General features: G+C 52.0%; 1 protein-coding gene across 1 annotated transcript in view; it reads right to left on the bottom strand.

Moving 5' to 3' along the window:
* DNAH2 (dynein axonemal heavy chain 2) overlaps positions 1-14,177 on the bottom strand; it is a 115,573-nt gene that overhangs the window by 42,251 nt on the left and 59,145 nt on the right. The window contains 10 exon segments of the mRNA XM_070954337.1: positions 535-620; positions 4,588-4,776; positions 6,537-6,641; positions 7,170-7,394; position 9,290; positions 9,364-9,475; positions 9,478-9,560; positions 10,922-11,013; positions 11,118-11,270; positions 13,184-13,336. Of these exon segments, the coding sequence (XP_070810438.1) occupies positions 535-620; positions 4,588-4,776; positions 6,537-6,641; positions 7,170-7,394; position 9,290; positions 9,364-9,475; positions 9,478-9,560; positions 10,922-11,013; positions 11,118-11,270; positions 13,184-13,336 (1,199 nt within the window).

Below are 14,177 nucleotides of genomic sequence, written 5' to 3'. Positions count from 1 at the left end.
TAGAATAGAATAGAAGAATAGAATAGAATAGAATAGAACAGAATAGAATAGAAAATAGAATAGAAAATAGAATAGAATAGAAAATAGAACAGAATAAAATAAATAGAGTAGAGTAGAGTAGAGTAGAATAGAAAAGAATAGAATAGAATAGAAAATAGAATAGAATAGAAAAATAGAATAGAATAGAAAAGAAAAGAAAAGAAAAATAGAATAGAATAGAGTAGAATAGAGTAGAGTAGGTAGAGTAGAGTAGAGTAGAGTAGAGGTAGAGTAGAGTAGAGTAGAGTAGAGTAGAATAGAATAGAAAAGAAAAGAAAAGAAAAGAAAAATAGAATGGAATAGAATAGAATAGAATAGAATAGAATAGAATAGAATAGAATAGAATAGAATAGAAAATAGAATAGAATAGAATAATAGAATAAAATAAAATAAAATAGAGAATAGAATAGAATAGAGTAGAATAGAACAGAATAGAATAAAGAGAGTTGGCAGGAACCCTCCAGAGAGAAAGGAGCCGGGCGAGAGAGCCCCCACCTGAAGCATTCGTGGATCCAGAGACGGGTCAGGCTGGCTTTGGTATCGTGGAAGTCCTTGTGGGCCCTCAGCATGCCTTGGAAGACCTGAAGGAAGAGGGAGGGGGGGGTGGGGGGAACCAAAGGACCACCATTGAGAGACGGGACACAACCGCACAATCTCGAACACAAGACCCCCCGGGGCGGCTGCTAGACGCCAGGGAGAAGGAAGAGGTCGTTCTCTCTGCCCTCCAACCTTCAACCCTGCTGGCTCTGCTTCTTCCCGGGGGCCCCCTTGGTGGGAAATAAAGGGGTCCGTTAAGATGCTTTGCAACACAGGCGGGCCCAGCTGGAGGAGGAGGAGGAGGAGGAAGAGGAGGAGAGGGGGGAGGAGGAGGAGAAAGAGGAGGAGGAGGAGGAGGAGGAGGAGGAGGAAGAGGAGGAGAGGGGGGGAGGAGGAGGAGAAAGAGGAGGAGGAGGAGGAGGAAGAGGAGGAGGAAGAGGAGGAGAGGGGGGAGGAGGAGGAGGAAGAGGAGGAAGAGGAGGAGGAAGAGGAGGAGAGGGGGGGAGGAGGAGGAGGAGGAGGAAGAGGAGGAGGTTCCTGGTAGTCTCTGATTGTGATGGTTTTCTTGCAAACGTTTCATGACCCAGCTAAGTAACCTCATCAGTGCTAGAAGAGAGTTCAGTTTGTGAAATGGAGGGAGGAGGAGGAGGAGGAGGAGGAGGAGGAGGAGGAGGAGGAGGAAGACTGTGGGGTCCTTGGTGGTCCCTGAGCTTGGCTCTTTTCTTAAAGACGTTTCATGGCCCAACTAGATACCAGCATCAGTGCTAGCAGAGATGGAAGCAACGCTGATGCTGTTCCCTAGTTGGGTCATGAAAGGTTTGCAAGCAAGCAGTCAAACCCAGAGAGCACGGAGGACCCCACAGTCCTCCTCCTCCCTTTTCCCCCTCCCCTTTCCCATTTCCGGAAACCCTCCCCCCACCTTCTACTACTGATGCTGTTCCCTAGTTGGGTCCTGAAACGTCTGCAGAGACTCCCCCCCCCCGAAGACCTCCCCCCCCCACCCCCCGATTCAACCCAGAGCGATAACTATTCTCTCCTCTCTGTACCGGGCCAGCCTGACGTTCCGTTTCTCTTCTTTCTTTCCATTTCTTAACAATTAAGCGGGAACAAAGGAGCGGGAGGCTCACTGAAGCAAAATATATATAGTCTGATTTAATTGGATTATCTAAGAACCTGGAACTGGCTAGTAGCTGCCCAGAATTAATCAGTTTAAGGCAGGTGAAGTAAACACCGTCTCCCCGTGTTGCTCCCGTCCTTCCTTCCTTCCTTCCTTCCTTTCGGTCTCTTTCTTTTTCCTTCTTTTTCTCTCTCCCTCCTTCCTTTCCTTCTTCCCTTCCCTGTCTTCCTCCCCTTTCTTTTCTTTCTTCCTTTTTCTCTCTCCCTCCTTCCTTTCCCTGTCTCTCTCTCCCCCATTTCTTTTCCACTCTCTCCCCCTCTTTCTCTTTTCCTTCCTTCCTCCCTCCCGCCCTCTCTCTTTCCTTCTCTCTCTCTTTCTCTCCCCGTTCCTTCCTTTCTTTCTCTCTCCCATTTTCTTTCTTCCTTCTTTTTCTTTCTTTCTCTCCTTCCTTCCTTTCCCTTTCTTTCTCTCTCGCCCTTTTTTTCTTTCTTTCCCTCTCTCTCTCCCCTTTCTTTTCCTTCCTCTCTCCCGCCTTTTCTTTCTTTTCCTTTCTCTCTACCTCCTTCCTTTCCTTCTTTCCTTCCCTGTCTTCCTCCCTTCTTTTCTTTCTTTCTTTTTCTCTCTCCTTCCTTCCCTGTCTCTCTCTCTCCCCCATTTCTTTTCCACTCTCTCCCCCTCTTTCTTTTCCTTCCTTCCTCTCTCCCGCCCTCTTTCTTTCCTTCTCTCTCTCTCCCCTTCGTTCCTTCCCTTCTTTCTCTCTCCCATTTTCTTTCTTTTCTTTCTTCCTCCTTTTTCTTTCTCTCCTTCCTTCCTTTCCCTTTCTTTCTCTCTCTGTCCCCCTTTTCTTCTTTCTTTCCCCCTCTCCCCCCTTTCTTTTCCTTCCTCCCTCCTTCCTTCGTTTCTTTCTTTCTCTCCCCTTTTTCTTTTTCTCCCTCCCTCCCTTTCTTTTCTTTCTTTCTCTTTCTCTCTCCCCCTTTCTCTTTTCCTTCCTTCCTTCCTCTCTCCCTCCCTCCCTCTTCCGTTTCTTCCTTCCTTCTTTTTCTCTTCCTTTCTTTCTCTCTCCTTACTTTCCCTCTTCCTTTCTCTCTCTCCCCTTTCTTTCTTTCTTTTCCTCCCTCCCTCCCTCCTTCTTTCTCTTTCTCTCTCCTTCCTTCTTTTCCCTCTTCCTTTCTCTCTCTCTCCCCTCTTTCTTTCTTTCTTTTCTTTCTCTCTCTCTCTCTCTCTCTTTCTTTTCCTCCCTCCCTCCCTCTCTCTTTCTTTCTTCTCTTCCTTGCCATCAACTTTTCCATTAAATTCCTCTTCCTTGTACAATTGCCACCCGGCGAAAACATTCAGATCCCTTTCCTTTCCCTGCACTCAAATCTGCCTGTTTCCCTGATCCGCCTTCCATCACATCAACTCCTTACGATTCAAGCTGTCATTTGACTGATTTAAAAAAAAAAAAACTCCATTTTTTTTTGTTTTTAACAAAGCCGAAGATCTAAATAAGGACCGGCCTGGCATTGGGATACCTACGTCCAATTTTAAGCAGCGGGAAAATGCAATAACAACGGAATAATAATGTTGTTGTTGTTCGGAGAAGCCATGGACGGAGAGGAGGAATGCCGCAACTCTTACACTTTGGGGAGCGAGGACCCCCCCCCCCAATTTCTGGCCGTGCTCTGCCCCCCTTTAACCAGCTGAAAGGGAGGCAGGCTGGCACCACAGCCCGGCTCACGGGCATCCGGGGCTGCATTTGATGTGCGGGAGAAGAGCTTCGGGGCTGAAAACCTGGGATAAACATTCGGCGGCATTTGATGTCTCCAAAGCCGCAGTGCCCATTTGATGTGCGCTCTGCATCTCTGCCCTGCTTGGAATCCTAATGCTCACAGCCTCTGGGCATCCGTGGAGGTGGCGCAGGAAAAAAAACCACAAAACCCTTGGAAACGGCCTGGCTCGCGATAACAGGCCTGGTTTGCCGCTCGACGCCCCCAGTCAGGACGGTCACGAAAGGTGGGGATGTTGGCACCCATCCCGGCGATAGGAGAGAAGCGGGGAGGGGGAGGAATTCCCCGGGATTTGAGGAGGGGGATGTTCGGAAGACCTTGGGAGGATGCAGAGAAATCGTTCCTAATTCCAAGCTTTGAAAAGCTAAACAGGATTCGCTTCCTTGCCTGAGGCACAACCGGCTGACGACCCGCGAGGGGAGCCCGCCGCCCCTCCGCGCGGAGTCGGCTGCCATCACTTCAGTGAAGGCCCCCTCCCTCTGCCAAGAGCGATGTGATTCCGGAAAAAGGAACTTCGACAGCGGCACAATTCGGACCTCCAGGACAACCCCCACCCTCCCGTTACCTGGAGAAGAGGAAGGGGCACTGGGGACCCTTCTTTTTTTTTTTGCTGTTGTTTAACAACCCCACAACCTCATGCAGGGTGGAGTCTGGGCAACTGAATGGAGCTAGCAGAGTGTTTTACTGGCCGGATGCCCTTCTTGTCACCAATGAGGAGTTCTGTTCAGCAGATATATATATATTCTCATTGTGCCCAGAGAGAGAAATATCTGCCTCTACCTGGGATCGAACTCACAGCCTCTGATTGTGAGGCGAGAGCGCCACCTCTAGGCCACCGTACCACTCAGCATTTAGGCTTATATCATCATCATCTTTTAACAATCCCGTAATCCCTTGCGGAGTGGAGTCTTGGGCAACTGAATGGAGCTGAGTGTTTTACTGGCCAGATGCCTTTCTTATCACCGATGAGGAGTTCTGTTCAGCAGATATATATATATATTCTCATTGTGCCCAGAGAGAGAAATATCTGCCTCTACCTAGGATCGAACTCACGGCCTCCTGATTGTGAGGCGAGAGCGCTACCTCTAGGCCACCGTACCACTCCTACTGGGGGACCCTTCTTTCTACCTTGGAAATGTCCCGGAGGTTGAAGAGGTAGTGGATTTTGGCCGGCGTGGGCAGGAACCGTTGGACCACGCTGTTGTAGAGCTCCACCGTGGCCTCGGTGATGACGTTCCCGATCGGTTTGACGGCCTCCTCGAAGTTCTGCAACTTCTGATTGATCATGGTGCCGAAGATGCGACGGATTTGGGAATCCTATCCAGAGGGGGAAGAAAATCAGGAAGGCGGGGGGGGGGGGCGGGGAACAGCAGGACAACACCCTCCCCGTCTCACGTGGATCTGAGTTAAGCCTCCAGCTCCAGGAGATGTATTTCTGGGAGTTCTCTACATGCTAGATGGCCTTCAAGGCAGGGGTGGGATTGAAAAATTTTAGCAACTGGTTCTCTGCCTAGTTGGGTGGGCGTGGCCATGGGGGCGTGGCCTAGTTGGCTTCCTGTATGGTGTGGGGGGGGTGTTTTTGCCCTCCCCAGGCTCTGGAGGCTTTCTTTGAGCCTCCGGGATGGTGAAAACGGCCTCTCCTCGGCTCCGGAGGGCCTCCAGAGGCCAGAAATGGGCCCATTTCCGGACTTCCGTTAGGCCCGTTTTTCGCCCTCCCAGAGCCTGCATGGACCTGGCATCCAAAACGGGCCGCATGGAGACTTCTGGGGAGGGGCGGGGTGGGAGGGGCCAGCCAGACTTTGCAACAACCGGTTCGTCGAACCAGATGTAAAATTAACATCCAATTCACCCATTCCGAACCGGCTGAATCCCATCCCTGCTTCAAAGGTTGCAGGGCATAGATTGGTTCTGATGCAAAGGCAACCCTCGGAGGTTAATCCCAGAGACCCCGTGATTTTATTTTGGGGGGGGGGGGTTCCAGCACTTGAGGGAAAGAGCACCCGCCCCCTTGCAACTCCCCCGGCCTAAAATGTGAGTCAAAGCCAACATTCAAAGGAGCCCATTGAAAACTTGGAACAAATGTTGAATAAGAACGAATGGATCTCAACCTTCGATTGGTTTAAGGCGTGTGGACTTCAACTCCCAGAATCCCCCCAGCCAGCATGTGAGGCATACATACAGCTCAGGGTTGAATACAACGATCAGAGTTTTCTTCCGATTGCCGTTAAACCTTTTTTTTTTTTTTCAATCTTGGCCACTTGCAGAGGTGTGGATTTCAACTCCCAGAATTCCCCAGCCGGTTCGTTGTTTCACTTTGCTGAATATCAAGATATATTACGCTCACTGCATACCCACCTTCTATTAAGAAAGTTACCCTACGTGGCTGGCTGGGGAATTCTGGGAGTTGAAGTCCACCTGTCTTAAAGTGGCCATGGTCGGAGACCCCTGATTTAAGACTTGTGGACTTCAACTCCCAGAATTCCCCAGCCAGCTCTTTTTTCCCCACTTTTCTGAAGTCAAGATATATTACGCTTACTGCATACCCTCCATCTATTAAGAAGGTTATCCTACGTGGCTGGCTGGGGAATTCTGGGAGTTGAAGTCCACACCTCTTAAAATGACCAAACTTGAGAAATCCCAATTTATATTCCACAACAGGGCCAACACCCCAAAGCTGATCTCCTTCCACCTCAACAGGAAGGTCCTGCTAGATGCAAGGGACGTGAAGATGGGAGCCCACCTCGCATGGAGCTTCAAGGAGGTTCAGAAGCAGGTAGAGATACCACAGTGAACTTCCTGCATTGGGCCCCAGACACCCCCCCCCCCCCACATTCCAGTTGTGCCTCACTGGCAGGGCCCACCCAAACCTCTCCCCATCCTCTTCCCATCGTCCCCGTCCTGCCCTCCACCGAAGAGACGGCGGGCTGACGTTAGAACTGGCTGGGCCACCTCTGCAGGAATTGGTGGCGGAGAGGATCAGGAAAGGTTGGGGAGAGGGGGGGTCTCTCTCCTTCGCTCGCCAGGTTGAGCCCTGACCCGCGGCCCCTTCCTCGGCTCGGCTGCCAATCAGCCCTTACGGTGGGGAAGGTCATGTTGATGAGGTTGAACCGGCTCTGCAGACGGCTGGAGATCACCGTACGCCCTCCTCCGGGAGGTCCCATGGCCGCCATCAGGAACATGTCCTGGGGGAAGACGTGGGGGGGAGACAAACGTCCTCGTGGATCAAAAAAAAGGGGGGGGGAGAAAGGACCCACCCAACCACCTTCCCCGCAGCCCACCCTCTGGCTGCGAAGGGTCCGTGCCGAAGCCGGCGGACGACGAAGCTGGCGGCATACAAAAAGGGGAACTTTAATCATCACCGGCACGGCGCGTGCCACCCTGCCCTTCCCTCGGGGAGTCCTGTGCCACGCCGGCCTCCCTCCTCTTCTCCACCCCTGACTGAAATCCAGAGACACGACGGCCTCTTTAAGACAATTATTCCGGGCACAAATGTCTTTCATCGCCAGCTGCCGAGTTTTCAAACAACCCGGGGGTCTAAAGAGACAATGCCGAGTTCGGTGCGTGACCGCATTTAATGCGCCGGAGAGGCGCCTTGTAGAAACAATCGGCCCTGGCGGGCGGGCGGGCGGGAAGGAAGGCGGGCATCGGAGGGAGGGGGAGTCTAGTAGGGGGGCACGGCAGGTGGGTGAGGGCCCCGACCCGGTTCTGACCTTGATGTGTTTGATGGTCTGCTTGGTCCGGTCGTACCAGAAGCCGTAGTCCAGCCAAAGCCGTAGTAGCTCCAGAGGAGGCTGCGAACCGAACGTGTCTTTGGCCGGCATGTTGAGGTCATCCATGAAGGTGATCATGCTTTTCCCTCCCATGGGCACGTAGACGCCCTTGGTGCGTTTCTCCACGCGGCTCTCGATGATGCTTTGGACGTTGTTGGAGGTGGTCTACGGGAAAGGCAAGGGACGTCCTTACAGAAGGGGGAGACCCAAAGGACCAAAGGCCCGTTAGCCGGGGAACATGGGTTACAACAATAGCAGTAGCCCTTAAGGCTTATATCCCGCTTCACAGGGCTTTTACAGCCCTCTCTAAGTGATTTGCAGAGTCAGGCTCTTGCCCCCCCCCCCCCAACAATCTGGGTCCTCGTTTTACCCACTTCAGACGGAAGGCTGAGTCAACCTTGAGCCGGTCAGGATCGAACTCCTGGCAGTGGGCAGAGTCACCATGCAATAGTGCATTCTAACCACTGCACCACCACGGCGTCCTTCGTTCTTTCTCATTTTTCCTTCCTTCCTCCCCTTCTTCCCTTCTTGCCTTTTTCTCTTCCTTCCCTTTCCTCCTTCCCTCCCTTTTCCTTCCTTCCCTTCTTCCTTCTTGCCTCTTCCTCTTCCTTCCCTTCCTTCCTCCTTCCCTCCTTTTTCCTTCCTTCCCTTCTTCCTTGCCTTTTTCTCTTCCTTCCCTTCCTCCTTCCCTCCCTTTTCCTTCCTTCCCTTCTTCCTCCTTGTCTTTTTCTCTTCCTTCCCTCCCTCCCTCCCTCCTTCCCTCCCCCTTCCTTCCTTTACAGCGCTCTCTAAGCAGTTTACAGAGTCAGCCTCTTGCCCCCCAACAATCTGGGTCCTCGTTTTACCGACTTCAGAAGGAAGGACGGAAGGCTGAGTCAACCTTGAGCTGGTCAGGATTGAACTCCTGACATTGGGCAGAGTCAGCGTGCAATAGTGCATTCTAACCACTGTGTCACCACAGCTTCCTTCCTTCCTTCCTTCTTCTCTTTTTCTCTTCCTTCTTTCCTTCCCTCCCTCCTTCCCTAACCCTTCCTTCCTTCCTTCCTCCCTTCTTGCCTTTTTCTCTTCCTTCCCTTCCTCCTCCCCTCCCTTTTCCTTCCTTCCTTCCTTCCTTCTTCTCTTTTTCTCTTCATTCTTTCCTTCCCTCCCTTTTCCTTCCTTCCTTCCTTCTTCTCTTCATTCTTTCCTTCCCTCCCCTTCCTTCCTTCCTTCCTTCCTTCCTCCCTTCTTGCCTTTTTCTCTTCCTTCCCTTCCTCCTCCCCTCCCTTTTCCTTCCTTCCTTCCTTCCTTCTTCTCTTTTTCTCTTCATTCTTTCCTTCCCTCCCCTTCCTTCCTTCCTTCCTTCCTTTCTTGCCTTTTTCTCTTCCTTCCCTTCCTCCTTCCCTCCCTTTTCCTTCCTTCCTTCCTTTACAGCCCTCTCTAAGCGGTTTACAGAGTCAGCCTCTTGCCCCCAACAATCTGGGTCTTCGCTTGACCGACCTCGGAAGGATGGAAGGCCAAGTCAACCTTGAGCCTGGTCAAGATCGAACTGCTGAACTGCAGGCAGCCGACAGTCAGCAGAAGTAGCCTGCACTCTAACCCCTGGGCCACCATTTACCGCCAAAACAAGAGCCCCAAATTTCCTCAAGGGGTTCGTTAAGTGAGTTGCCATTTATGAAGAGATCGGACAGGCATTTGTCTGAAACGGTATAGGATCTCCTTCTCGAGCAGGGGTTGGGATAGATGACCTCTGAGGTCCCTCCGAACTCTTGTGATTCTGTTATTCTGACAAGAAGGACCAGGGGAGACACCGTAGCAGAGTTCCAATATTTGAGGGGCTGCCCCAAAGAAGAGGAGGGGCTCAAGCTATTCTCCAAAGCATCTGAAGACAGGAGAAGAAGCGACGGATGGAAACGAATCAAGGAGAGAAGCAACCTTGAATTGAAGGAGAAACTTCCCGACAGGGAGAATAATTCACCAGTGGAACAGCCTGCCACCAGAAGTTGTGGATGCTTTCATCACTGGAGGTTTCCTGCTCACCCAGCGGGATGGATTAGATGACCTATCAGCTCCCTTCCAACTCTTGTTATTCGGTTCCATTCTTTCTGTGAAGGCTTCCCTCTTTGTCCTTGTTTGGGCGCAGGTGAGTCGTTACCTGGCGGACATGTTGATGACCAAGACGGCCCACTTGACGCTGTCCAGGGACTGAAGCACCCCTTGGGCGATGGAGGTCTTCCCCGTGCCCACCATGCCGGTCAGCAACACCGCTGTTGGTTGGCAATCAAGGCGTTGACGAGATAGTTGTACCGCATAGTGTCCACCGTCGGCACGATGATCTTGTAGAAGGGGATGCTGGGGAGAGGAGCGGAGGTCTCGGCTCAGGACTCGTGCTCGGCTATCGCCCACCCCCTGGGCAGATGCGCCCGCCCCAAGCTGAGTCCCCAGAGTGTGTGGTAGCTCTCGCGGCTAAGCCAAAAACCCTTGTCGAGAGGCATGAAGACAGCCGACACGAGACACAATTCCCGCGGTTGTCATCCCGGCTGGAAGCTGAAAGCTTGGAAGGCAGCCACAATTTTCGATGCTGTCCGTCCCTCGTGTTGTGACTCCGACCCCCGAGGCCGACTTATCGGAGGAGAAAGCTCCGAACATGAAGGAGAGGAGTTGGCCAGGCCTCCCTCTCCAGGACCCTCCTCTCTGGCAATGCCTCAGGTGTCTCCCGAGGGAGAAGAGATTGGCAGAAGCCAGGTATCTCCTCACAGTCGGACAGTGAAGGAGATAAGTCTTGGCTGGATCCATGCCAGCGTCGGAGAGACAAGCGCACACAGCAGAAAAGGAGGCGTGCCAGAGATTAAGCTGAGTCACTGGACCACACCCCACAGGGGATAAAAGGGGGTGTGGTGGCCATTCAGCTCTGTGACGGACAAAACTAAACAACTAACGAGTCGCATTGTATCTCTGAAACTACGTTATCTGCCTGCCTTGGATTTAATACGGACTGGACTTGACAATTTTTTGACTTTGTGTATTTGCTTTGGTTTATCTGACGGAGGAGGAACACCTCCCTCTGTGAGTAAAGTTCTTGGCAAGCAGCTACTGGGTTGCTGCCAATCCTGTTATCGAAGGAATTTATTGTCTGCAAGCTTTATTTAACCCCTGGCTGACTGTTTGTGTGCGTGTGTGAGACGGGGACAGAACACCTCGCCCGGCGTTGTGCGTGGGCAGGCACCTGCCCGTGGCCGCTGGGGGACCGCACCCTCCGGTAATTCCAGGCCGCTGATTGGATTAGGGACGAGGTGTGTGTGTGTGTGTGTGTGTGTGTAAATGGATGCGAGCACAGGCTTAAATCACAGATGCTCGGCTGGCAGCCGTGAGGACGGCAGGGGAAGACAGCAATTGTGATGTTGGGTGTGGTTGTGCGGAGGCCGGAAATCAGAGAATTGAGAAACCAAGCTGGGCATGAAGAGGTTAGCTCAGCCATGGAGACCATGTCTTCACCGTCTCCTCTATGAGGGGTCCTCGATTTACGACCACAATGGAGCCCAACATTTCCGTTGCTGAGCCAGATAATTGCTATGCCATGTTTAAACCCAGAGTGAGACGTTTGCTGAGTTTTGTGCCCCGTTTTATGACCTTTCCTGACACAGTTGTTAAGAGAGTCACACGGTCGTTAAATGAATCTGGCTTCCCCACTGACTGTCCGAAGGGTTACTCACTTGGGAGGGTATCTCCACATCTTGGGAAGGTTGTCCTCGAAGGCAACCCACTGCTTCCTCTTGGGGTCCACGTAATACTCGTAGACGGTGTCCTGCGGAGGAGCAAGCAAGGAGTAGGTGAGGTGGATCTTCTCACAACGTTTGCTTTTCCGACCGATCCCGGAAGATCCCGGAAAGCCAAGCCAATCTGAACGACCTTGTTAGGGAAGGATCCCTCGATTTCCCGCAGGAAGTTGTCGATCTTCTTCCGGCCTTCCTCGTCGACGGCTGCGCACAGCGACCAGATCATGCTGAAGACGTAATACATCTCCACCAAGGTGGAGTAGTTCTCGGTGTCGGTGAGATTCAGCTGGAAGGAACGGGGAGATCCTCACTTAAGGGCCACCACCAGCATCTCCCTAGACGGAGATGTGGGGCAGAGAGAGATGGACCAGACCGACAGCTTGGAAGGTCTGTTGAAGCACAAGTAGTCCTTCACTTACAACCGTTCATTTAGTTCATCTTCTCTCAGCAACTGAACGGAGCTGAGTGTTTTACTGGCCGGATGCCTTTCTTGTTGCCAGTGCGGAGTTATATTCAGCAGATAAATTCTCATTGTGCCCAGAGAGGGGGAAATATCTGCCTCTACCTAGGATCGAACTCACAGCTTCCTGATTGTGAGGCGAGAGCTCTGCCTCTAGGCCGCCGCACCCCTCTTACAACAGTTCATTTAGCGACGGTTGGAAATTACAACGGCACCGAGAAAAGTAATTTAGGACTATTATGACCGTTTTTCACACTTACGACCGTTAGCAATCCCACAATCATGGGATCAAAACCCGGACGCTCGGCAACGGACTCGTATTTATGACGGTCGTAGTGTCCCGGAGTCAGGTGAGATCGCCTTTTGTGACCTCCCAACCAGCAAAGTCAATGGAGGACCTTGGTTTCACTTAACAGTTCGAAACTTATCAGGGTCAAGATTGACTCAGGCTTCCGTCCTTTGTTCCTTCCTTCCTTTGTTCCTTCCTCCCTCCCTTCCTCCCTTTCCTTTGTTCCTTCCCTTCCTTCGTTCCTCCCTCCCTCCCTCCCTCATTCCTTCCCCCTTCCCTCCTCCTTCTCCCCTTTCCTTCCTTCCTTCGTTCCTCCCTCCCTCCCACCCTCATTCCTTTCCTTCCAACCTCCCTCTTCCCCTCTTTCCTTTCTTCCTTCCTTTGTTCCTCCCCTCCCTCCCCACCCACCCTCATTCCTTTCCTCCCTCCATCATTCCTTTCCTCCCTCCCTCCTCCTTCTCCCCCTTTCCTTCCTTCCTTCCTTTGTTCCTTCCTCCCCCCCACCCACCCTCATTCCTTTCCTTCCTCCCTCCCTCTCCCCCTCTTTCCTTCCTTCCTTCCTTTGTTCCTTCCTTCTTCCCTCCCTCTCTGCCCTCTTTCCTTCCTTCCTCCCTCCCTCCCATCCTCATTCCTTTCCTCCTTCCCTCCTCCTTCTCCCCCTTTCCTTCCTTCCTTCCTTCCTTCCTTCCTTCCTTCCTTCCTTCCTTTTCTTCCTTCCTCCCTCCCTCCCTCCCACCCTCCTTCCTTTCCTTCCTCCCTCCTTCTCCCCCTCTTTCCTTCCCTCCTTCCTTTGTTCCTTCCTTCTTCCTTCCCTCTCTTCCTCCCTCCTCCCTTCCTTGCCACCATTGTTAAGTGAATCACTGCGGTTGTTAAGTTAGTCCCAAGGTCGTTAAGTGAATTTGGCTTCCCCGCGGACTTTTGCTTGTCAGAAGGTCCCAAAAAGGGGATGATGTGACCCCAGGACGCCGCGACCATCATAAATACAAGTCCGTTGCCAAGCCTCTGAGTTTTGATCATGTGGCCAGGGAGATGCTGCCGCTCTTGTGTGAAAAACGATCCTAAGTCACTCGTTTCAGAGCCGTCGCAATTTCTAACAGTCACTAAGCGAACTGTTGGACAGTGGTGCGGTGGCCTAGAGGTGGAGCTCTCGCCTCACAAATCAGGAGGCCGGGAATTCGATCCTAGATAGAGGCAGATATTTTTCTCTCTCTCTCGCACTCTCGCACAATGAGAATATATCTGCTGAACAAAACTCCGCACTGGCAACAGGGAAAGGCATCCGGCCAGTAAAACACTCAGCTCCATTCAGCTGCCCAGACTCCACCCCGTGAGAGATTATGGAGTCATTAAAAGAAGATGATGACTAAACAAACTGTTGTAAGTTAAAGATTACCTGTATCAGAAGGACCCACATGGGAAGGGAAGGGTGTCCCCCTCGCTCAGCGCTTACCCCTTCCTCGGCCAAGGACGAGAAGAGTTTGCAGAGAGACACAATGCCACTGTATTCAACGATGGGAACCAACTCCTGGCAATTCTCCTTCTTGAAGTTCAGGATCTTGTTGGTGAATTTGTCAAACATCCGCTGCAACGTTTCCGTTTCCACCTGGGAAGGGAGAGGGGGTGCAGGTGCGCGGAAGCTCGCCACGACCAATTCGTCCCGGGACAGGTTCCCGCAGGACGATTCGGCAAAATGCAAAAGCTACGTCAATTTCAATGGAATTGCGGCCGTAAGAGGAAGAAAAGTCAATCCAGAAATACAAGAGGTACCGTAATTTCGATGAACTCAAATCGATCCATCAGAACCGAGCTGGAAGGGACCGACTAGAAGACCTCTAAGGTCCCTTCCAGCTCGGTTCTGATGGATCGATTTGAGTTCATCGAAATTACGGTAACTCTTGACCCTATACCAGGGGTGAAATCAGTGGTGGGTTTCAAAAATTTTTGCTACCGGTTCTGTGGGCGCGGCTTGGTGGGCCTTCCAAGGGAAGGATACTGTAAAATCTCCATTCCCACCCCACTCCAGCAGAAGGTTACTGCAAAATCCTCATTTCCTCCTGATCAGCTGGGACTCGGGAGGCAGAGAATAGATGGGAATTTTTACTACCGGTTCTCCGAACTACTCAACATTTCCACTACCGGTTCTCCAGAACTGGTCAGAACCTGCTGAACCCAACATCTGGGTGAAATCTACTTACCTTCCCTACATGCGCGCGCTTGAACCCTCTGTGCATGCGCAGAGTGTAAAAAACAGGTTACTTTCTGGTTAAAACCAGGAAGTAACGGCATCCGGGCGGGTGGGCAGAGAGCCTCGCGCCACCACCGTTACCGGTTCCCCTGAACCGGTGCGAACCGGTAGCATTTCACCCCCTGCTCTATACCAGTGATGGCGAATGGCACGCAGAGCCATCTCTCTGGGCACGCCAGCCGTCGCCTGTTACTCCGCT

This window comes from Pituophis catenifer, unplaced genomic scaffold (assembly GCF_029215685.1).
Source record: "Pituophis catenifer annectens isolate HBS135680 unplaced genomic scaffold, rPitCat1.0.hap2 SCAF_15, whole genome shotgun sequence".
Taxonomy (NCBI): Eukaryota; Metazoa; Chordata; class Lepidosauria; order Squamata; family Colubridae; genus Pituophis; species Pituophis catenifer.
This window is presented reverse-complemented; position numbering and strand designations above follow the sequence as displayed.